The 24,298-nt window shown below is 45.7% G+C and overlaps 3 protein-coding genes across 4 annotated transcripts; all 3 read left to right on the top strand.

Moving 5' to 3' along the window:
* The first annotated feature begins 484 nt into the window (after nucleotides 1-484).
* On the top strand, nucleotides 485-8,343 carry pfkma (phosphofructokinase, muscle a). The gene is made up of 22 exons (XM_084679609.1): nucleotides 485-681; nucleotides 1,581-1,654; nucleotides 1,831-1,908; nucleotides 2,846-3,035; nucleotides 3,155-3,320; nucleotides 3,476-3,520; nucleotides 4,122-4,230; nucleotides 4,312-4,407; nucleotides 4,515-4,607; nucleotides 4,731-4,856; nucleotides 5,019-5,083; nucleotides 5,194-5,257; nucleotides 5,408-5,554; nucleotides 5,670-5,740; nucleotides 5,846-5,933; nucleotides 6,069-6,221; nucleotides 6,718-6,882; nucleotides 7,095-7,156; nucleotides 7,268-7,379; nucleotides 7,477-7,576; nucleotides 7,728-7,833; nucleotides 7,984-8,343. The coding sequence occupies exons 1-22, from the start codon at nucleotides 594-596 to the stop codon at nucleotides 8,177-8,179; spliced, it is 2,394 nt and encodes a 797-aa protein (XP_084535735.1). The 5' UTR covers nucleotides 485-593; the 3' UTR covers nucleotides 8,180-8,343.
* A 681-nt stretch (nucleotides 8,344-9,024) lies between these two features.
* larp4aa (La ribonucleoprotein 4Aa) lies at nucleotides 9,025-20,186 on the top strand. Its single transcript, XM_084680074.1, is given in 18 exon segments — nucleotides 9,025-9,563; nucleotides 11,846-11,972; nucleotides 12,082-12,237; nucleotides 12,364-12,451; nucleotides 12,691-12,827; nucleotides 12,952-13,055; nucleotides 13,209-13,319; nucleotides 13,437-13,490; nucleotides 13,582-13,791; nucleotides 13,967-14,070; nucleotides 14,316-14,357; nucleotides 15,688-15,882; nucleotides 16,264-16,315; nucleotides 16,487-16,645; nucleotides 16,995-17,125; nucleotides 17,323-17,548; nucleotides 17,683-17,995; nucleotides 17,998-20,186. Coding segments are annotated over 18 exon segments (2,391 nt in total). The 5' UTR covers nucleotides 9,025-9,446; the 3' UTR covers nucleotides 18,063-20,186.
* A 414-nt stretch (nucleotides 20,187-20,600) lies between these two features.
* asb8 (ankyrin repeat and SOCS box containing 8) lies at nucleotides 20,601-23,831 on the top strand. Of its 2 annotated transcripts, none has more exons than XM_084680075.1 (4): nucleotides 20,601-20,673; nucleotides 21,450-21,657; nucleotides 21,774-21,878; nucleotides 22,023-23,831. In XM_084680075.1, the coding sequence occupies exons 2-4, from the start codon at nucleotides 21,529-21,531 to the stop codon at nucleotides 22,656-22,658; spliced, it is 870 nt and encodes a 289-aa protein (XP_084536201.1). In that variant the 5' UTR covers nucleotides 20,601-20,673; nucleotides 21,450-21,528; the 3' UTR covers nucleotides 22,659-23,831. The 2 variants fall into 2 exon arrangements, with proteins under 2 accessions (XP_084536201.1, XP_084536202.1); XM_084680076.1 differs by lacking the exon at nucleotides 20,601-20,673 and adding an exon at nucleotides 20,726-21,352.
* Nucleotides 23,832-24,298: the final 467 nt, after the last annotated feature.

The raw sequence follows: 24,298 nt of genomic DNA, 5'->3' as shown, positions 1-24,298 counted from the left end.
GGTCATACTGACCCATCAGTCATTCTGACCCACCGTCGTTTGCAACAACTTTACCGCATACAAAAACAAAATGAAGCATTTCCTTTTAACTGTTGGGCTGTCTCAGACCCCCCACATTGCTTAGGTTAAAAGAAAATTATTTTTATTTGCTTTTGTATTGGGTAAAATTTGGTAAACACAACAATGGTTTGTTATGAACCTTTTGGTCATGTGACCCGAAGGCAGCACAAGGGTCAAGATTTCACTATTGTGGGATCTCTGCTTTTGCAAGTTCTATTTGGCCAAGCTCAATACAAAACATTGATCACACTCCATAAAGATACCAAATCATTTTCATTTTGCCAGTCCTGTTTCACGTGACAGTAGCCTTTTGCGCTTCTAAAGTGCCTGCTGATGTATATTTAGTACAGAGTGCCTGCCTGCCTGCCTGTGGAGCCGGGGGGGGGCGGAGTGTTGTAAAAGGGTTGGTCCTATAAAGCCAGCGTCCCCACCAGCCTCTCGTCTGAGAAGCAGAGAGATTGAAGAGGTAGCAGGTCTCCTGGTTCCTCCTGTTGTTCTCCTCTTCGACCTGCTCATCAGGATCACCTGGCAGCATGTCCACTGTTCCCCCCAGCATGGACCCCACCAAGATGGGGGTAGGACGCTCCATCGCCGTGCTCACCTCCGGAGGCGATGCCCAAGGTACGATGACCACAGCTGCTCAGAGGTCGTGTTAAGAATTTCCGGTGGTCATCTCAATTCAGTATTTCTCATTTGCACTCTTTGAAGGGAGATTCAACTACTAGAGGGAATAACAGGTGACTGGATGGCATCTTAAACACCTCAGAGAACATGTGTGTGTAACAGTGTAGCAGTGAGGAACTCACCATGTAAACCCAGGACCACGGGGCTTTGTTGTTCATTCTGACCAAGGTTTTAACAAATGACACGTATGTTGTGTTCTTTTCAAGCAAAGTTGTATATATATATTTTGTACTAAACCAGGTCTGAAGACAATTGATAGTTCAGAGTTGTAAAGGGTGATATGTTAGTGTAACCATGCAGTCTGCTACAACAAACATAGTAACCTGTTAGCTGTAACCACACATAGTATATCTAGCTGTTTATTTTTTCCTGAGTTACATCACTGCAGCATAATACCCCCTAACCTTTTGCTCTGAACTATTATGTCCCCCCTATCCCACCCTTCGTTCCTCTGTTTCTCCTCTTTGCACGCTAAGTATAGAGTCACTGACCTTTATCTGCATTGACTTGAAGGACAAGATCCAGTTCCCTTCCCCAGCTGCCCCTCTGTTGAAACTAAAGCCCAGTCATGCTAGTTCCACCAGAACACGGCCTGAATGCAAACAGCCTGGCCTTTACGCTGGGCTGAAAGCTATGCGGGTGACACTGTCCATGAGCGCCATGACAAGCCTGTCTGTTTAGTCTACGGGGCTATTTTTGTATGATGTCACAAGATTGTGCCCCCTATATCAATGAGATGTGGCTCTGGTTTGATGCATGGCCAATGGATGGGCCTCACCGTGAGCCGGGTCTCATGTCTGTGCTTGAAATATTTACTCTCCGCACCTTTGTCCCAGGTATGAATGCGGCAGTGAGGGCCACGGTTCGAGTCGGCCTCTACACGGGAGCGAAAGTCTTCTTTGTTCATGAAGTAAAGCAGTACTAAAAACACATTGCATTTGACCTCACAGTTCACGACCCCCGAGCCACTCCACTGCTTCAAATAATACCCATTGTTGAGAATATATAGACATTCTGAGACTGCTATTGGTCGTAGTAAGTGATTGGAATGTCCAATTGATTATCGTTCTGTCCTACTCATTCAAGGGCTACCAGGGGCTTGTGGACGGGGGAGTGAACATTCGCCCGGCAACATGGGAGAGCGTGTCCATGATGCTGCAATTGGTGAGGCCACGAACACACCATTTCAACACATCTAACAGGCACGTTGTCAAGGCACACACACTGCATTGACTGCATTGTAACTTTTGACACATTAGAATCCTTAACAAGCGCAACGTATACACAGAAAGTAGTTTGCCCACATCTTGTTGGTCTCGCCCCTCAACAAGAAATGATGTCAGTATAAATATAACAAAATATGGACACCCTGGATACTTGAAGCTTGTCATATTCCTCTTTAGGCCTATTATAACTATCCGTAGTAGCTACTCCCCTTCCTTAATCGACCCAATGAGAAGGCACCAGGAGTTAACCTATGATGTATAAGTTGTTTGGTGCAAGCGAAAGATCTGGCTCGTGTTGCTGTTTGGGTTGCTTCTCTTTGGAAAAGGTCTCTCCATGTGAGTGGCTATGTTTAGCAGCTTAGCATGTACCATAACTGAACACCAGATGGATGGTGAAGTGTGAGGAGAGAGCATAAATATGCCAATTTGACAGTCCGGCCAGCTGTACCATCCTCTGTGATCGGAGGCTGAAGAGGGCAAGGGAGCAGGCAGTGATCCAAGCTGACAGCCTCAGAGCATGGGAGGTGGGAAGATATGCAGATGCCCGGGGGGAAATCTTTTTTAAAGGGCAACGGTCCAGTATTACTTGTTGTGTAACATTCTATCCCATATGTCAATAGAAACTCAATAAATTAATTTGAATTTGGAATGCAGTTCTGTTTCCTGCTAAAACAGTTTAGGAATTCAGCGAACCAACTGTTGTATACATCTATATGTGTCTGGTTTTGGAAGACACAAAATAAAGCTGTATTCTAGACAAAAAAGAATGCATCAAAAGGCTTCTTAGTCCTATCCTAGATTTAATCCAGGAAGCCGTCCAGGAAAACATTTCTGAGTGTGATTTGATGAGTGAGGCTCCAACCATCCTTCTCCAGGGCGGCACTGTTATCGGCAGTGCCCGTTGCACAGACTTCCAGACCAGGGAGGGCCGTATGCAGGCGGCTAACAACCTGGTCAAGCTGGGAATCACCAACCTGTGTGTGATCGGGGGCGATGGCAGTCTGACCGGCGCCAACAAGTTCAGGTGTGAGTGGAGCGAGCTGCTGCTTGACCTCGTGAGAGCCGGTGAGAGACAGGGAGGGCATGCTGGGGAAACACCAACAAGTCAACCACCATTTTACTGGTGAATTGGTGTACTGGTGCCTGAATGACTCCAAGTGACTTTATCCATGTTCCCTCTCCAGGTAAGATCACCGATGACCAGGCTAAGAGCTCCACACATCTCAACATTGTTGGCATGGTGGGCTCCATCGATAATGACTTCTGCGGCACCGACATGACAATCGGCACTGACTCCGCCCTGCACCGCATCATAGAGGTGGTGGACGCCATCACAACGACAGCCCAGAGGTGAATCACCACTCTGACACACAATGCAGCTCTTACAACTGACCAGTCTCCTTTTCATATGTGATTTTCAGAGGCAGGTTGTCCCTGTTTTTGTGTATGTGGGTGTGGGGGGGTTTAACTGACATTTCAAACTGATATTTCCCATTCGCCCCCAGCCACCAGAGGACCTTTATTCTGGAGGTGATGGGCAGACACTGTGGGTCAGTATATGAGCGTGACGTTTGTCTGAATACAACTGGGTGTATCAGGGGGGGGGGGGGGGGGGGCAAAAGACCTGACACATACACAAATCTAAGAATATAGTTCCCCTACAAGTATCATGCTTACTACATAGGACACATGTTAATGCCTATGCTGACACGTGTTATTGAACACATGAGCCGTGTATCAGGATAGACATATTGGGGTGTGTTCAGACACTGTGAACTACATGTCTCAGCTGTGAACATATCTGTCTGTTACATGAGACTATGGGCTCTATCTTCGTTACTTAAACGCAACTGGCATCGAGCCAAACACAAACTTGGCCCACGATCAAAATGGTGGCAATTTACCCAATTAGCTGGTGGAACTGTGTTTATGTATGATTGTAAGAATTTGGGGAAGGGGCATCCTTCCAGTCAGAATTTTTGCAAAATATACACTCCTGTGTTGCGTGGCGTGAGATTGTCTTTGCTGTGTTAGCTCAAAGACAAAGTGATACATTGTAATCTTAACGCTTCAATCAAATGAATCTTAGTAATTGCCACTCCACAGTGTATTTGCACCTAACCTGTGTGTGACTCTGTTTGTTCTTTCCAGATACCTTGCCTTGGTAACGGCCCTGGCGTGCGGCGCTGACTGGGTCTTTATTCCTGAAATGCCTCCAGATGAGGGATGGGAGGATCATCTGTGTAGGAGACTGGCCAATGTACGTGTCACACACACACACAGTTCCACAGTGAACGGCTGAGAAGCAGACTTGATGTTCCTTTGTGTCTGCGTCCCTTAGCAACGAGCCAGAGGCTGCCGCCTGAATGTGATCATTGTTGCTGAGGGAGCCATGAACAGGGACGGCAAGTCCATCACCTCTGAGCACATCAAGCAGGTACTCCCTTCTCCATCTCGGTTAAAGACATTCGACGTACATTTCACACAGACTTGTGGAGGGTTAGGGAGTAGTGGGCTGTTGGTAACAGCTTCCCTCGTCTGTAGCTGGTGACCAAGAAGCTGGGCTTTGACACGCGCACCACAGTCCTCGGCCACGTGCAGAGAGGCGGCACTCCCTCTGCCTTCGACAGGATCCTGGTAGGTGCCGTTTCCCCGCCTCATTCGTCTCTCTTTGCGCGTGCCAATCTTGTTAGCGAGTGTTTGGGTCACGTGGTGGGGCGCACGTATCTGAGGGGTGTGTGTGTGTGTTGTGACCCTCAGGGCAGCAGGATGGGCGTTGAGGCAGTGATGGCTCTGCTGGAGGCCACCCCCGAGACCCCTGCCTGCGTGGTCAGCCTGTCAGGGAACCAGGCCATCAGGCTTCCCCTCATAGAGTGCGTGCAAGTGGTGAGCGAGCCTGCCGTGTCTGTGTGAGACCTGCTGACCTGGACGTTCTTCTTCCAGAGCTGGGTCTTCGTATTCCCTAGAAGGCTGGTTACAGAATCGGTATCATTCATTCCTTTTCTCCCTCTCTCTCTCTCTGTCTCTCTCTCTGTCTTTCTCCGAAAGACAAAGGATGTGACTGCTGCCATGGCTGAGGGTCGATTTGAAGATGCGATTAAGCTCAGGGGAAAGTAAGATGGAAACTGTTTATTGGCAGAACCTGCACTGTCCAATTCTAGTTCAAGTTCCAGATAAGGTCCACAGTCCACCGACACAGATCCATTTGATGTGTTTTTTGCAGGAGTTTCGAGAATAACTGGAACACATACAAACTGCTGGCTCACATCCACCCCCCTGATACCAAGGTAGGCTATGGTCACTGCTGAACAGTACACCGGACACAGGTTAGGAAGTACACAACATTTCAATGCTATTAAAGAAAAAGAAAACAGAACCACAATGAGACTCCCTCAGTGTTTTGTCTTCTCACGGCCCCCCCACCTGATCTCCACCAGAGCAACATCAACGTGGCCATCCTTAACGTCGGGGCCCCCTGCGCCGGGATGAACGCCGCCGTCCGCTCCGCCGTCAGGATGGGCATCATCCAGGGCCACAACATGCTGGCCGTTCACGACGGCTTCGAGGGCCTCGCTCACGGACAGGTTGGTCATCCACTTTTCTTCCTCCTCTGCATGTAGACTTTGAGTCGTACTGCGGAATGGTAGAACCATCTAGCAAATGGCTTCCGATGAATGCATTTCTTGTCCATCCACTCAGATTGAGCCCATTGCCTGGACCGCAGTCAGTGGCTGGACTGGAAAGGGGGGATCTGAGCTAGGAACCAAGCGGTAAGATCAGGGATCTCTTGGTTCAACATTCACAACACAAGAAGAAGAACAGGCTCTCTTGTTGAATTTCTTGTTTGACACACAATCTCTTCTTCCCATGTCTAGCTTGCTGCCCTCTAAGATGATTGAGGACATCAGCCTGAATATCGCTAAGTTCAACATCCATGCTCTGGTGATAATTGGAGGTTTTGAGGTAAGAGTGCCAGGTTCTTCCATTGTGGTTGGTGTCTCTCATTGACAAAGTTCAGGTCAACCACCACGTAGAGCCCTGCACCATAGGTCCACCAATGTCACCATGCTCCTTTTTCTCTCTCCATCACCCGTGCAGGCGTATGTGGGCGGCCTGGAGATGGTGCAGGCCAGGGAGAAGTACGAGGAGCTGTGCATTCCCATGGTGGTCATCCCCGCCACTGTCTCCAACAACGTGCCTGGCTCCGACTTCAGTGTTGGCGCCGACACGGCCCTGAACACCATCGTTGAGGTAGTCTTGCCCTGATTAACCACTATGCCTCTACAACTGTGGCTTTTACACTTTTAAACATTTTTAACCTTTTGTTGGTGCATCTGTAATAACAAGAATAAATGCACTGATGAGTTCAGTAATAGAAAACAATGAGGTAGACCAGGGAAGACCTAATAGACTATTAGAGGATGCTGTCTACTGTATTGATGATGAAGGCCCAGCTGATTAGCCAGTGTGTTTGGAAATACCCTCAAATTCCCTTTTCCTGTCTGTACTTTAAGTTAATGGTAATGGAAGCCTGTTTCACAGAAAGTGGGGCAGCAAAGAACCAACATAAAGTGTGTGTCACACACTGTCCAAAGGCTTTTGATGCTCACTGAAAGTCATAGAGGTTTCCTCTGCAACACCAAATGCAGGGGAAATTTCATTCCAACTGTCAATGTTGTTTTTGAATTCCTGTTTGACCAACCTCTCATCCACCCCCCCCCCTCTCTCTCACCCCCGCCCCTTGTAGACTTGTGACAGGATCAAGCAGTCAGCAGCTGGCACCAAGAGGAGGGTGTTCATCATTGAGACCATGGGGGGTCACTGTGGATACCTGGCCACCATGGCGGGGCTGGCGGCAGGAGCCGATGCTGCATACATCTACGAGGACAAATTTGGCATCAGAGACCTGGAGGTGAGTTGAGGAGGACAACATGTCCCTCCTGTAACTAAGAGAGTTATCCTCCCTGATTTTGATATAGCAAGAGATGATTGGGTTCTGCAAGTCAGGTGGGAACAGTCAGGTTAGAAACGTTGTTGGTACTTTTCCATTCATCAATGGCTAGTTCAACTGCATAAACTGGAAGCGTCGCCATTGTGATGTGTGATTGTCCCACCGGTTTTCAGGCAAATGTCGAGCATTTGGTTGAGAAGATGAAGACAACAGTGAAGAGAGGCTTGATTCTCAGGTGAGTTTCACAAACACTCATCCGTGCACACTCAGACGCACATTTGTACATCTGGTATACATATTTACATGTCCTCAAGCCCATACATTATTTGGGATTTTTACTGGACAGGAATGAGAGCTGCAATCCCAACTACACAACTGACTTCATCTTCAACCTGTATTCTGAAGAGGGAAAGGGCGTGTTCGACTGCCGCAAGAATGTCCTGGGACACATGCAACAAGTCTGTTATAGTTTCAAGAGAAATAACAAAAAATAGTGTTCCCAACTGGTTAATTGATATGCCAGAACTAAATGTAAAAATGTATGAATTTCACCAGGGTGGTACTCCAACACCTTTCGACAGGACCTTTGGAACAAAGATGGGAGCAAAGTCTGTCCTGTGGCTGACTGAAAAACTGAAGGAGTGTTACCGCCATGGTGTGTCCCCCAAAACAAATAACCACAAATCTATCTCCAGTTCAATAACTGAATATGTTGATTACCTTTTTATGACTATATAATTCATTTCAGCACTGACATTAGCCCTCATACCTTTACTGGAGAACTGACTCCATGTCCTGTCCTACAGGTCGTATCTTCGCCAACACACCTGACTCTGCCTGCATGTTGGGGATGAAAAAGAGATCACTGACCTTCCAGCCTCTAAGCGACCTGAAGGATGAGACCGACTTTGAGTAAGACCCCAAAGAACTCTCTCACATGTTGTGTATGCATGCCTGTGAGGCCAGAAATACAGATTCAGTGGATGAATCACCATTGGAAATGTTGACCGTGCTTCACTGTTCCTTCGAACACCAACTCTTTCCCCCTCCGATGTCTCCCAGGCACCGCATCCCAAAGACGGAGTGGTGGTTGAAGCTGAGGCCCATCATGAAGATCCTGGCCAAGTACAACGTCAGCCTGGACACCACTGAGCATGCCCACATGGAGCATGTGATCAAGAAGAGGAGTCCAGCCGTGAAGGCCGTGCCGGGGAAGAAGGAAGCTGCTTCACCCAAGGAGACGGACGGAGATTTATAACTTTCCTGTTGACATTCTAGATATGCACCTTTCCAGATATGCATTTGTTTAGCAGAATATGTTTGAGGATGTGTGTTTTCTGCCAGGCCTCATCTGTGTATGCCTTGGAAATGCTGCTACTCTCTACTTTATAACAAGTAAACTCATCTGCTTGGTTTCTTTCACTTTTTTCTCATTTACTTCAGAACTGATTTTTTCTGCGTGCTGAGGAAAGTGTCTAGAATTTAGGCTTTTGTAGACGTCAACCGAATTAGAAGTTTAAGAAGGGGTCTTATGCATAAAATCCTCTGATTTACTGTCAGAGACCAAACAAACGCTAAATAAGAGTGTGTAGAAGGGGGACTACTCCATCTGCAGTAAAGGTCGTCTTTACAAATGCCCCACACCCTCATATGACCTCATGACCTTCACAAGTACCAACACGCCCCCATTCACATGGATGGAGCCGAAATGAAGAGAATCCTTTGCTTCAAGTTCCTATCGTCTGGGTCCTGTGTAGAATGTGAAGATAAGTAAATAAATAAATGCAAAAGAGTGCATATTGTTGCCAATCCCATGTACAGTAAAAACAGTAACCAGCACCAAATATACTGCACGAGTTGGAAAGTAACTACAATTTGGACATAATATCATAGGCTTAATTTTTTTCCTGTTTGAACATAATTACAGTGTGCTTTTACATATTTTTCTTATGTTCTTTGTACTTACACATGTGCCTGTTTTTACTCAAATGTATTGGAACATCAATGAAAGGAGATTGATTCTCGCAGTCTCTGGATAAACGGAAGCGGAAGAAAAGGGTTCCATGGGGCATTTAGTGCTCGCATTGCTAGCTGGGATGTTGGTGGACTTTACCAATGTCTGCCTGCGCTTAGGAAAGGTGCGTGTCCCCAGTGTCCGCTTCGGTCGCCCGGTTAGGAATGCGCCTCACGGCTTTGACGCAAGTTGAAATATCAGATGAGACATTAGAGAGTACGGTGATATAACATGAGTTGCACATTGCCTTTATTTTTGAATTTAGTGTATTGACTTCCGAGTTTGATTAATTACACTAGACGTCGATTCATAGCTAGGTAGCAAGCTTTCTTGCTAGCCCCGGCTACTTAGCAGCTAGCTAGCAATCTAGCTTACTGTGTTGGTTAAACAAGTCTAGCAGGAGATAACTGGATAGATTGCTGAACCCGGCCGGCACTTTGGTAAAAAAGAGTTAGTGGCAAGCGGGGGGTCGGGAGAACACGACGGGGTAGACGTGACCCAGGGGCGGCCGATGAGTTCGGACCAGGGCGGAGAGCCGCCGCTGTTGCAGGAGGAGGCTGATCCGGGACCGAAGACCAGTGGGAAGGACGAAGCTCCACCTGGGATCGGTGGAGGGTCAGGCGGCATGGTGAGTTGAGGCCTAATAGTTGTAGCAAGCTAGCTTGGCTTGCTGCTTTGCTAACGCCGTTGCTAGCTAGCAAGACAACTCGTTTCAACTTCTACCATCGCACCGCATTCAGGTTCTGTTTATAATTGCTTATACAATAAAAATGTAAGGGCATCCATTCTGCCTAGAATCTTTACTAATACACGTTGGTCAGCCACCAGGGTTCCATCCATCTTTTTAGCGTTAGCATAGTAAGTTGGTAGTAGCAACCTTGGTTCAGTAGCACTAGACTAGACTAGTAGTCTGGTTAGTTGCTAACGCGTTCGCTAGCTATCTTATCCAACGTGCTAATCGGACGTTAGCCAAGGGGCGCTAGTCTGTCTCTGACTGTGCACAGCTGTCATCAATAAATTTAGCTCTAGTCTACTCGTGCTAGCAAGCTATCCAATTTAGCAGTGTGCTGAGTAATCATTATAGCTAGACTAGCTACTGTACAGTACAGTCCTGTAAGTTGTGAGAAGTGTTTAGCCAATTGGTTGGTGGGCTGTTAATGGGAATCTAACAAAGTTCGGAGTCATGTAACTACACCGGTGTAGAGCTAGTTGATTTCCAAGAAATTGTTAAGAGCAGACCATTGCCTGCCGCTAGCTAAGTAGCTAGCCTATATAATATGCGTTGCAAATGCCTGGTTGGCCTTTGCAGCGCAGTCAGCTGACTTGGCTTCCAAGATATGGCTAGCTTAGCACAGGATCTAGCAGATGTTACAGCTGGCTAACTCGTGCGTCTAGGCACACCTTCTGTGGTTATCATGTGAATAAATGTCCAACACAGCCACTCAGACAGGAAACCAATGTGGTAAACTGAGTGCTCTCAAGTGAAAATGGAGTGCTCTGTACATGTTAATTAAATGTCGAGTTGTGACAGCTGTTCTTGTCAGACCGTATACTCATTTCGAGGGAACGGGATGGATCTTTGTAGCAGGTGGTCTTCGTGAACGACCCCACTTCCGTGTCGGCTGTGGACCAGTGTCCTGAGCAATCAAACCCAAAGTGCACTATTTTCATACACTTACAAAAAAAATCAGTTTTGCAGTAGATTTTGTTTTGAACATTTATGTAGTTCAATACATGAATTATTCAGGACTATTTAACATTTACTGTCTCCAGTTTGGCCCTAAGAAGGACGTGATATGCTACTCTTTTTCTCTAGTCAGATTGTTTAATGGTTAACTGAGCTATATCGTAGCACACCTCTACACATTGTGTTTTTAAGCCATTTATATACAACCAAACACATTCAGTGAGTGTATTAATAGCATTGAGCCACCTTGAATCTTGTGTAGCTGAACCTTTGGGTCAATGCCAGACAATTGCTTGTGTAAACCAACTTAAGCATTGTTATGACATTGTTCCTCGCCAAAAGCTTATCTTTTGGTAACGACGAGAAGCAGTCTGCATTGAAAAGGGCTTGTTCATGCCTTGTATGTTCTGCTTGGAACTGTAGATTGGCAATGCTGTCCTCCAACTATAATGCTGGATTTGGATTGGCGGTAACTATGCAGAAGAAGCACTCTTTTTCCAAACATGTATCTGACATCCCATAATGCAGGCATAGTTATGCAATGGCACTGCATGTGTATTCATACTTGTAATTATTTCCGTAGCTTGCTGTATTCTATATGTTAGTATGTCGATTGTAATGAAGTTGTTGGAAGATTTAGTTATGTACAAGAATCAAAGTGACAAAGTTCAAACAACCTTTTTTATTAGAATTTTTTGCTTAAAAACGACACACCGTACAATTAAATTACATCAATTTGAGTAATTTTTTTTGTCATGTATGCACACAAACTATTGACACCCTTAATGTGCTATTTACTAGTTAGAGGTTTCTGTTTGTGTAACTGGTGTCATTGCAACGCTCGCCAGTATCCCTTTCCTCCCCTTCTGCTCACTGCTGGGGTCGAATTGGGGCCTCAAAAACACAGCTTTAGCCAGCTACGCCACCTAAAGACTAGGTCTAAGAAGGTGGGTGTTATTTCTACTGAGGGGGGAGTTGGCCGATTCAACTCGGTTACACTTGCAAAATGTTTTTCAGCTCTTTTTTGGCCGGAAACAAATTGTTACTGAATTGGGTATGTTGATACTCTGATGGCAATGAGTTCAGCCAGGATTCAACGTAGCATTTTCGTAATAATTTTCCTACAAAAGGCTGTGCCTTTTTTAAAGTTCCGTTTGATAAACTCGTAACACAGTCCAATGGTCTTCGTTAACTTCTTTAACGTGGTTTATCTCTTGCTGAAGGTCACCTCCAAGGGCGCAGGTCTGAACCCCAATGCCAAGGTGTGGCAGGAGATGCCTGTGGCTGCCAGCGAGGCTCCTGCTGAGGCAGACGATGGCTCCCAGTGGCCCCAGGGCCACATCACAGAGGGTGACAAGACACAAACCACTTTGAACTTTACAGCTCAACCAAAAATGTTATGTTACAAACTCGCCGGTGGGTATTCATCAGTGACACTCCTGACACTCTTGTGCTCCAGGTTATTCTGAGCCTTCCCCTGCTGTCTGTAAACCATACCCAGTCTGCGTCATTCCCCTGGAGGAGGCTAGCCCTACGGCGGCAGCAGCAGAGGTCGCTGTGAACGGCATGGATCCTTTAGACCCGGGGTTCCCCCCGACTGAGGTCGCCACCACAGGTCAGTCGCATTTCACGTCCTGGCCTCAGTATGAATGGCATAATTGCAGCACAAAGGACTACAATTCCTTCGTTATTGCATGTTCCTTTAATGTAGTTTACAGACGTTTGTTCTTTTTCTTTTAAGTGGACTCCAAGATGACGTCCGAGCAGCCCCTCCCCTCAGAGAACCTGCGGGAGGTACTCAAGAAAGAGCTGGAGTTCTACTTCTCTAGGTGAGTTTCCTATAAATGCATACTAATATAGGGTATGGCAAGATATACCTTATTCCCCATGCTTTATAATACTCGCCTGTGTTACCCCACATTTTTGATTTGCGTAAAAAAGAATATAGTATTCTCAGTATGACCTTGTAAGTCTTTGGAATTTGATCTGAGAAACATCATCATAAAATGTGTGATAGACTAGGATCCGTTTTGGTTTGGTTTGCTTATCTGCTTTCCTTGCGCTCCAGGGAGAACCTGTCCAAGGACCTGTACCTAATGTCCCAGATGGACAGTGACCAGTTTGTCCCCATCTGGACCATCGCCAGCATGGAAGGCATCAAGGCCCACACCACTGACATGGACCTCATCTTGGACGTGTTGAGATGTAAGTGACCTTTCGATTGAGGGAGCAAAAGGTATGTAGGTAGGCGACCACGCATGCTCGTGGTCAAACTGGGTGCACGTGACGTTGCATAGTGCTGATCGAACCCGCTTTTGTCCCCCCTCAGCCTCTCCGATGGTACAGGTGGATGAGAAGGGAGAGAAGGTGCGTCCCAATCACAAGCGTTGCATCATCATCCTGAGGGAGGTTCCTGAGACGACGCCCGTGGAGGTAACAAGACTACAGCCGTCCTCGGGTGCTTTTAGGTCCTCAAGTGTTTCAATCTGGCATTTCAAAGGAGGAAGCATTTTCTTTGAGGTGACATCAACCGTATTTATTTTTGAATGTCATCATTAAAACAGATTTGTTTTTCCATTTCAACAGGAAGTGGAGGCCCTCTTTAAAAATGACAACTGTCCGAAGGTGATAAGTGTGGAATTTGCGCACAACAATAACTGGTACATCACATTCCAATCAGACACGGATGCTCAACAGGTAAACAAAAGAGAACCACAACATCATTACACGCCCAAAGCTGTAATGCACAGTGGATTTGAAGAGTCAATATGGCCTCCATAACGTACTCCTCATGAAGAACTCCTTTCCTTCCAGGCGCACCGATACTTAAGAGAGGAAGTCAAAACATTTCAGGGAAAACCCATCATGGTGAGTTGCTTCACACCCTTAACTGTCGCAGTGTCGTTCTCTGCCAATTCTTCATTCTCACTTCTAAAACACATTTGTTTCCCACCCTCAGGCAAGAATAAAGGCCATCAACACTTTCTTTGCTAAGAATGGCTACCGTAGCATGGACAGCAGCATGTACGCCCAGCAGACCCAGACCCAGTCCCAGTACAGCTCACCTCTCTACATGCAGCCCGTCTACCCTCAGCAGCAGTATCCTGTCTACGGCATTGTCCCCCCCACCTGGACAACCTCCCCAGCACCCTATTTTGAGACCCCCCTGGTAAGCAAGCACGTCTATGGCAAACTGTTGACAAACTTGGATGACAGCAGAACCTTTCAAAGCACACGTCGAGATAAAAAGGAATATGGGGAATTAATTTGACCAGACACTTTTATTTTGTTTCGATGTACTGTGCCGTAGAACAAGCAACATTGCGGTATTTCTTCCTCCCCAGGCACCGTTTCCGAACAGTGGCTTTGTCAACGGGTTTAACTCTCCCGGGCACTACAAAACGGGCTCCAACTCTCTCAATATCTCTCGGCCCTTCAACAGAAACCGGTAGGTTTTGAATGCAGGGGCTCAGCGTGTTGTGTCGATCTTGATGTGGTTCTAAGGGACTTTGTAGAAACTTAACCATTGTGAACACTGGTCTGAGTGTCTTGCTGGAGTGGGGCTAGATGATGCACACTCCCAGTGTGCTGTCTCGCAGGATTCATTCATGGGTTCTTCCAGAGATATTGTAAACTTTTGCTCTGTTGGGAACTGAAAGCTCTTCACTCGCTGTCTTCTTACTGTCCCAACAGTGTCCCCCTCTATTCAAGAAAGAATGTAATAAATGCCTTCAGGTATAACCCTTCTATACAATCAGCTTCACTGCTACCCCCATCCCTAAATCCATAAAGGGTCCCATGCCACTTGCCAAGCAATACGTTTGAATGATTTTTATTTTAAATTAATTACTATAATATAGTATTCAATTTTGTCAGGTAAGTTATTGGTAAATAACCTGTCTTGGCCTATAAATAAGCTTTCAGTCATTGTCTTGGAAGTAACTGTAATGCCTACTACCTTGCCTTGCAAACAGTGACCCCCCCCCCCCAACACACCCATCTCTTCACTGCATTATGATTTGTTTCAACACATCACTGCTTTCTTGGTTTTGTATGAATGGTTATGTTGCCACAGCCTTACTTGGTAAAGGTGTCAATTTGGCCAAAGAAACATGCCACAGTAAGAGATGTGGAGACTCCTAACCTTCTTACACCCTGATGTAAGAAGTTTATAACTGAATAAATCACCTTGAGACCGGCATATGCTGCCAAACATGCCACGGCCATGTCAGACTTTATTAGATTGTGTTGTACGAAGAGGGAATGTGGCAGTGGGGCCAAATTGGTTTAGTTTCTCCTCCCCTTCCCTCTTCTCTTCCTGCTGTATTCACTTCATCTGCCTCATTGATCTGAAGGTGCCAGATGAAGGAAGGGATAATTAAGACAGCATACCATCCATTTTGTTTGTCACCCGTGGCAAAAGTCGTCATTATAATCGTCTTGTCAAGAAAAGGGGGCTGCTCCCTGACACATTTCCCATTCAAGGTTTATTTTTAGATGCTGGTTTGACAACTAACTTTCACGAGCACCAATGCTTTCTGATGGCTCTGTTCAATAATTTAAGAAGCAAACTGTCCTAGCAGATGTCCTTGCAGATGTCCTAGCCACTTATCAATATGCTTGGAGATCTGTCGCAGGGGTCTCTACCCTGCTCCTGGAGGGCCACCTGCCTGTAGGGTTTTGCTCCAGCGCTAATCAAGCACACCCGATTCCACTAATTAGCTGGTTGATTAGGTACCGAGTGTTGAATTGGGTCAAACGAGTGCGGTTGGAGCAAAAACCAACAGGCAGGTAGCTTTCCAGGAACATGGATGGAGACCCCTGGAGTCTAATGCTTTGAGTCGTAACACCACGGTAGAAGCTTAAAGGAAATGCCCCTTGGCACATCAGTTGCATGTCGACACATTTATACAACAGACACCACAAGCTAAAGTCTTCCTTGGCACACACCGCGTTCATGCTGTGCGTGTGTAAACATCGAAGCCTACAACGTTGTAGGCGAGCTCCAGGCACGTCGTCACACCCTTCCCTTCCCTCCTCGCCCCCCTCCCCCCCCACCCAACAGAAACCATGTGAAACCCCAGATGAGGTCAGGCGAGGTGGCCCCTGCGGCTGGGACCCCCCAGGAGAGCCTGACCGGCCTCCGCAGCCCCCAGCCCCCCAGCACGCCGGCCTCGGTACAGGCCCCGACCGACATGAGCGCAGCCTTCCCGCAACTCTCATCGGACCCCACTGACGACGGCATGGCTGGGCGTGGAAGGTAAAACCACCTGGCTCCCCGATGCAGGCTTTTATGCTTAAAGTGCTTGTTTTGAAATGCAACTCTACGCGGCCCTTGGTGGACCCCGATGATGAGAACATACTGCGCATAGAGGGTAAGGCAGGCGGTGGAGGTGAATGGCTTTGGGTTCTCTCTCTTCTCTCCTTAATCTCCTCCTCCTCCCTCTCCCTCCCCCTAAGCTATGATCCTCCACGCCTGCCCCCGATGAGCGTCAAGATTATGAGATCTGAGGGTCTTGGCTAGCGGTTGGGGGAGCGCTGCAAGCCTGCTTACCGACTGCTCCACAACACACCAGGGTTTATCCAGGTCTAAGGACATTGACTCCACCTTGTATGCGTCTCCTTTTACTTCCCACTGTAGGAGGAGTACATACAGAGGCACCCGGAGGAGGAGAGAGGACGAGCGCATCCCGGTAGCTACACATCTAGTCTTCTGTTAGATTAGAATTGACTATCATCACACTATCGTCAGTGGATAGATAACACAACATTTTGGGCTACATGAGGCCCAAATAAACAAACATATTTACGACATCTCCTGTGCCCTGACTCTCACTCCCCCCTTCCTCCCTTGCCCTTTTCAGAGACCCACACCCCTGGCTGAGGTGAAGCTTTCACCCCCCAAGTTCGACCTGGCTGCGACCAACTTCCCCCCTCTGCCTGGCAGTGTGGTCAGCACACAGGGGGAGCCCGTTCTGGAAAACCGAATGTCTGATGTAGTGCGCGGTCTGAACAGGGACAAGGTAAGACCTGCCAATCAGCTGTCAGCCCCCGAAATCACCATGCCAATCACCATTTCAGGATCTTTTCAATGCATTTTCTAGCCTTCATTGTTTTAGTCTGAACACTTAGTTAGAAAGAGGAGTGTCTTAGTTTCTGCAAATAAATGTCTGCAATGTGTATGTATTATCTATGTTTTTCATATTGTCACAACATTTCTTTTGACACCTTTTGGCTTTTTCATGTGAGATTTCCTGCTGGTGATAAAGAAGTGAAACCTTAAGATAGAAATAATATCTACCATTTAGTGTTACAGCAACCACTCCTGAGTCACTAGTTTAGTTCCATGAACGTCTGGTCTGTGCTCCGTAGCAGACGGAACAAACCAGTAAGGAAGCCAGTGCACACGTTGCCCCGGCCCCAGAGGAAGCTGCACCTGTTTCCAGTCCTGCTCAGCCTGTAACCAAACCTGCTGCACAGCCCCAAGGACCGCCCGTCCCCAGGTAAGCCCCTCTAAACCAGTACTGCTCACTGGCCATTTTGTTTTCTCTAATTGGCAATAGCGAGGATTGCTTTTAGGTTTGCTTTACTGGGATCAAATTGAGCCATGTCACTGAATTGGTGCCAAAGTGCCTTTTAGAAGGCCCGTTCCCTTACCCAAGGAGTTGATCTGAGACTAATGACCTTCCTGTCCCCTCAGTGTGACCCATCATGAGAAGAGAGTGGAGCGAGCCGAGCCCCCCACCCCCAAGGTGGCCCAGCAGCCAGCCCCGCCTCCCACCACGCCCAACCCACCCTCCTCCACGCAGCCCCTGCCTGGCCCCAAGCCTCAACCCAGTGTCGTGTCGTCCTCACAAGCTGCTGCCAGCACCAGCGCCTCCAGCACCACCAGCACCTCCACCACCACTGCCCCCATCCCTGTAATGGTAAGACATGGCAGTCGCAGAATGTCATTTAGAAAGAAACTGTCACGCTCTCTTTTTCTTTGTTTCTGTGACAGATTTTGGGAGGTTCTTTTCAGAGCCCTAAATAACCTTTCTAAATGTCTTTCCTCTTGCAGGAACCCCGCAAGCTCAGCTATGCCGAGGTTTGCCAGCGACCACCCAAGGACTACCCAGCCCCCGCCCAGGCCCCGTCCCCCTCCGGCAGCGCGGCAGGCCAGCCCCTGCGGGAGCTGCGCGTCAACAAGGCCGAGGAGCCCGGCTCCAGCAGCCCTGGAGACAGGCAGGACAAGACCCACGAGCGAGATGGGGGCTGGGAGTGCAAAGAGAGCCGGCCCCCACGCGACTCCCAAGGTTACCGCAGCAACGGACCCCGAGGCAGTGGGGGCCTCAAGTTCCGCGAACAGAGACGCCCCCCACCGGCCCGGCGCAGCTCCCCCAGGGGGGCCCCAGACACACTGGCAAAGAGCAGAATATTCCCCCAGCATTGCCAAAGTAAAACACCATACGGTTGAGGAAAAAAAAAAAAAAAAAATGTATGAAAATATATATATATATATATAAATATATAAAAAATGAATTACATATAAAAGCAACAACCTTAATGGTAGCCACCTCTCACCCCTGGGACATGTCCAAAGAAAAGCTTTTGCAATGACAATAATGAAACAGAGTGGGACATCCAGGACAATGGACAACAACATGCCATCTCATGAAGTGAACTTTCACGGAGGAGTTGAAAAGGAAAACAAAAGAAAAAAAGTATAATCTGAAGCCTCAATTCTTCTCCGAATTTCAGATCAGAGTGATTTCTGAGGAGGCCATTTCCTTTCAACTCTGCCTGAGAGAGGTGGGACACTGGCCCTGTAACGGCCCTCTGCCCTTTTTAAAGAATAGATGTTGGTCTGCAAGGAACATATGCACTAAGAAGAAAAGAACATGCATATATGTCATGTACATATACAAAGATATCACTAACACGCAATGAGACATCCTTTTCTGTTTTTCTCTTGCTTGTGTACTTGATTTTGCAAAAATGGGAAAGGGTTAACGGATGTCTGTATATGCATTGATTGTGAAGCAAGCAGATGTATGTGCTCCAGTTTTCTGTTGCACCGATGACAATAATTCTTTCTTTCATGAAGTCGCTAATTCTAAGTACATGCATTTAGAATCATTGTCCTGAAATTGGGCAGATTGGGTCCTCTAATGTATATTCATGAAATGTTTCATATGCTGAAATTTGGAGCCTGGTTAATGACCTGCTCACGTCTGTCAGAATTGCAACTAATGGCAATTCAACCACAGTTCTATTTGTGGTTGGCAGAGATGATGTTTTAAGCAGCGATCTACTTGGGGCAGATCGCATCGGTCACTTAGCCATGCATTACCCTGATCCAAAGCTGTGTATTTTTAAGTTGAGTCATCTCTGGTACCTTTCCTGATGTTTCTGGGGGCCCCACCCAGAGGATTCAGAACATGCTTATTCTGATTATCAGTCAAGCTCTCGGTTTACAACTTCTCATAGTGGGATGACCCATTTGTATAAATGGGGAATAGATTTATGGTCAGACATGACTGTGTTGTGCTTGGCAATATCTCCATCATAACAGGACATCCAGGATCAGTCAATTTATTTTCCTTTTTTTTTCCTTTTATTATAATGGTGGTATAGTATCAGATGTAGACTGAAAAGTGCTGATAGCTGAGAGATTGATAGCTCTACTCATTTGGCAGCCAAGTAAAGGGTTAAAAATATCAGACCATTTCCATGTGCTATGTGCCAGCTGTCTATGATCATAGTGGATTTGATAGGTTGAGTTGTCAATGAGGTCAGCTAAGTGATGTAGTCATGGTAAAACGGGACTTTATAACTGTAGGGATGTAGTTGCCTATGCTATATTGTATTAACCCTTAACTAGCGGTGTCTGAGAATGTATTTGTTCTAGTGCTGAACAACTTCCAGGGTGAGGCATTTGTCAAAAACCGGTATCCACCTGTTTTTTGTTTTTTTGCTTTTTTAGGGTGAGTTTGCCGTTTAATTTCAACAAAAAAAGACAGATTGGCCTAGTATTGAAGTTTGACTCGTTATGTATTGCTTTTAAAATTGTATTTATTTTAATCCTACTGTGCAACGCTTTTCCAATCTTGGTAGGCTGGTTTCCCCAAAGTTGTGTGAAATCGCATTGGCAAAGAATCACGCATATGACATTTGTATATTGTTTGAGATTTCCGCTGAGAATACTTGATGCATTGACTTTCGGTTTAGTAATGCAGCAAATGAGTAACCAATCACTGGGGCTGTTTTGTTTTTCATGAATGACTATGAGCAGCTAGTGATCTAGTGTAATGAAATAAATGCACTAACTTGTTAAAAAGAATCTTACTCTTGAGTAATGTGAAATAATTTTAGAAAACATACAGTAACGATATTGATGTTGACAAGCTTGCAAAAATCTACAGGAATAGCTTTTTTTTTTCCATAATGTTTGGGTTATTTTCTGTTTATTTTTGGGTTGGGTGCAAAAGAGGATATATAGTAATGGATTGATTTTAAGTGTTTGAGACACTAAATTCTAGAACTGTATGAAATGTCACAAAAAAATAAATTATTTTGATTTGGCTACTCTGTCCCATATTTTATGCATGAATACTTAGGAAACTAGAATACTTTGTTTTGGATACTTTGTTTTGGAACAATAGTGCTGTTGGCTGGGAATAACAGTAATCTTAACAGCCCAAGTTACCTAACCCATGTGGACTGGACTACCTTTTTTAGTGCCAGTGACCGTAGTTCACAGGAAGGTATTTTTGGCATGTAGAGCTACGTACGGACCTATCTGATGCCTATTTTTGGAGAAAGGCTACAGTACATGCCTGTTGTCTGTGTAGCGTTCAATTTTCTGTTATGCTATGCTTCAAAGACACAGGATGCGTCCCATTATCATTCAAATAAAAAAATATATGACTATAAACGTGTGTTGACTGGATCTGGTAGGCGTTGTCGACAGCTATGACGACGTCATTGGCGCTTCCGTGTTTATGTCAAGCAGCAGGCAAGCAAAACAATCTGTTAGCAAGCAAGCTACTCGTCAACCAATTTGAATACGGTTTGTGACGCTTTCAAATAGACACAAAATATACATTCACCAACGTATTCATATACAGTGCACGCTTAAAATCGTAACTATGATAGTGCAGCCAGCTGACTTTGCACAGATAGCTAGTTCTATCACATTAATGTACTCGCTTGTGTTCTAGTAGTAGCTGGCTAGTAAAACTGAACTGTACAAGCTAGCTTTAACTATGAAAATCTTTCGACGCGCTCGCAGTAGCACACTAGCTGGTCAATGTAAACGTTATTGCGATGTCGAGGGGAAAAGTTGACCATGCTAACTTGCTATGCAGTCGGGATGTCTGAAGTCCATGCAAACGGCCTAGAATGGTCAGGCAGTTTACTTTTTTAGCGTGTTAACGTACCAGGTTGTTCAAGGGTCACGTCTCGTGTAAGGCTTGGAACGTAGCTAGTTAGCTAGCATGCTGCTTCGTTCATCTAACTAGGTAACTAGATTCAACAAGACATGTTCGTGTTCTGGAGTGGACGATCGCTGCCTTTTAATACTAGCTATCTGAAGTATTGTCATTTATTATTTTTTGGGGGGGACAGGCCACAGTTCCAGCACCTTGCCCATATCATGGCCACAGATCTTGATCGCTAACTATCTAGCTAGTCTAAGTCTTATGACTGAAATAATGTCAATGTCAAGATAATTGCTTTTGAGAGAAGAGGTAAATGAAACGTCTTTGGACCTCATATTCTGCTCTTTTGTCGAAATCATGTTTTTATTTTTTGGGGGCTAAGAATATTTTTTGTTTTGTTTTTCAGCCCGGAACTACACCCCTAGCCCGGGTTTCCAGCGTGGTGTGGTGTCACCCTTCCCGGGTGCCATGTTCCTCAGTTCCACATGAGCTCTACTATGTGGTATATAATGCAAAGCATTCAGAGTAAATACTCCTTGTCCGAGCGACTCATCCGCACTATTGCAGCCATCCGCTCCTTCCCACATGACAACGTGGAGGATCTCATACGCAGAGTATGTCTGTTTGCCGTTTGTGTGTCTATTAGTGTCAAAGCTCAATTCTCACAGCCATGATGGTTTTCTGTTGTCCGTTGATACAAGACGTTTTGTCATTTTGCTCTTCACGGAAGGGAGCTGATGTGAACCGCATGCATGGCACCCTGAAGCCGTTGCACTGTGCCTGCATGGTGGCTGATGCAGACTGTGTGGAGCTGTTGTTAGAGAAAGGAGCTGAGGTACGACCGACTCACCTATGTTAAACTGCACTAAAGTTCTACACTTACACACACTTTCACTTAAGAAATCGCCAGTATCATCCATTAGAGAAGTAAACCCCTCCACTACCAACCCTTCCCCTCCTCATGTTGTCTCCTGATCAGGTGAATGCCCTTGATGGCTACAACCGCACCGCGCTCCACTATGCAGCAGAGAAGGATGAAGGCTGTGTGGAGCTCCTGCTGGAGTATGGTGCCCAGCCCGATGCCCTCGATGGCAACAAGGACACTCCGTTGCACTGGGCCTCCTTCAAAGACAACCCGGAATGCGTGAGAGCTCTGCTGGAGAGCGGAGCCTGTCCCAACGTCCGAGACTACAACAATGACACACCCCTCAGCTGGGCCGCCATGAAGGGCAACCTTGAGAGTGTCAAGGTTCTGCTGGAGTACGGGGCCCAGGTCCACGTCACCAACTTGAAGGGCCAGACACCGATCTCCAGGCTGGTGTCCCTCCTGGCTCGGGGCCTTGGCACAGAGCAGGAGGAGGAATGTCTGGAGCTGCTGTGTCGGGCGGCAGGGAGGTTTGAAATCCGTCGGGCCGATGGCACCCTTCCCCGGGAGCTCAGCAAGGATCCCCAGCTCCTGGCCCGGCTCACCAGCATGGTGGCCCAGGCCCCCTCCCTCCGCAGCCTGGCCCGATTCACTGTCCGACAGAGCCTTGGCGTGCGATTCCTCCCCACGGCCGTCAAAGAGCTTCCTCTACCGGAGTCTGTAAAAGAGTATGTACTGCTGAGAGACTGAGAAGGACATCAGGGACATCACTGTCTAACCATTAGACCGTTTGTCTTATTGCATTTACAGATAATTTACAGCTAATAATGGAAAATGTTAATGTCAAATGATACAAGCTGTCCAGTAATTCCCACCATGATTGGATTGGAGCATGGGGGAAATAGCTCTTAACGTGTATACGTGTGTCTGCTGTAGGAGTGATGTTGACTGCCATTCATGCGTGCTGAATGTGCGTATATGTCTGTGAGTGACATTTTCAAGACCGTTTTTTTCTTCTTTTACGAGTCTACAGAGCCGTACTAGCAATCCTAAGAGAAGTTGCCGTATGAAGCGAGCAGGTTAAAATGTAAACCTGGTGTCAAATTGAATTGTTCATATTGCGTAACTTTTTAGAGTAACAAGCTCTAAGAATGTGTTTGAGAGAGGAAACTAGAAGCTTTGCTATTCTCTAGATATTACCTGAGTTTGCCAGGTAACATGTAACAAGTAACTGTTTCCATTTTGCCAGCTCAATGCTTGTAACATTTTCAGACAGCTCAGTGTCTGTTGCATACAATCATCTGTATCATGCACTTACTTGACTGAACTTGTGTATACTGTATGCCATTTGGTAATATGTGCACATTTACATGTTGATTTTTAATTTGTGAGCTTCACATTGAAAGGAAAAGTTACAGTTTACCAGTTTACACTGGAACATTTTTGTTGTTTTAGTATCCAAAACACTCTAATCAAGAATAAATTGTTGTTTTGATTTAATTAGGTGTACTCTTTAGTTAAATGTTAATCTTGTGTTATTTACTATTGATACTTTTAATGGTGCTCATTTGTCCAACTTTAGCACTGCATACTTAATGTTACTTTTAAAAAAAGGTTACAAGCAAACATGACATGTTCCTTTTATAATTGTTTATTTTAGACAAAAATGTTTAAATATTTGACATTGTGAAATGGCATGATAAGTGGAAGTGTTAATTGTTTTTTAAAGATATAAGCTAACAATGTACTTATGTTTGTAGTGGAATTAAAAAAACAAATTTTGTGCTTGGTTCAACTTATTTGTTTTGCAGGTGTGTAAATATACATTGCTCCTTGATTTGTGTCTTAGTAACATCGATGTACACCCGTAAAGTGCTTTTTTCTTTTGTTTTACTTAAAATAGTAAATTGCCTTTCCTGATTACCTACTGTACATTGTTTTTTTTCCCTTCATTAAATGTATTCAAAAAATATTTGTTATGAAACTAGGAAGAGCAACTTAATGTTAATCAAGTCTGAGTTTAAATTAATTATTCTAAATAATTTAGGTTTAATCGTTTGTTTGATCACATTCTATTCATAAACTGTCCAGAAGGTGTCACTAGACTATAGTTAGTTAGAAGTCAATGATTCATCAGCATGAATATCAGAAAGCAATCATAATGAATTAATGCAGGCTTCAGTAATGTTGGAAATCCTTTACTTACAAATCACAAAGCTTTATACTCTCATCTCCCTCCACCACAATCAACACTTTCACACATTTTCAATAAATGTCATTATTGTATTCTCTTGATTCTTTCTCAGTTCTCAGCCACCTGGTTTAAATACATATTATAACCAACTTCTTTTCAATTACCCTTGTTGAGTTATGTGTTTTTTGTTGTAATT

The sequence above is a fragment of the Hypomesus nipponensis genome, chromosome 18 (assembly GCF_054491055.1).
Source record: "Hypomesus nipponensis isolate SF chromosome 18, ASM5449105v1, whole genome shotgun sequence".
NCBI classification, from domain to species: Eukaryota; Metazoa; Chordata; class Actinopteri; order Osmeriformes; family Osmeridae; genus Hypomesus; species Hypomesus nipponensis.
The sequence above is the reverse complement of the archived record's forward strand: the minus strand, read 5'-3'. Positions and strand labels throughout refer to the sequence as shown.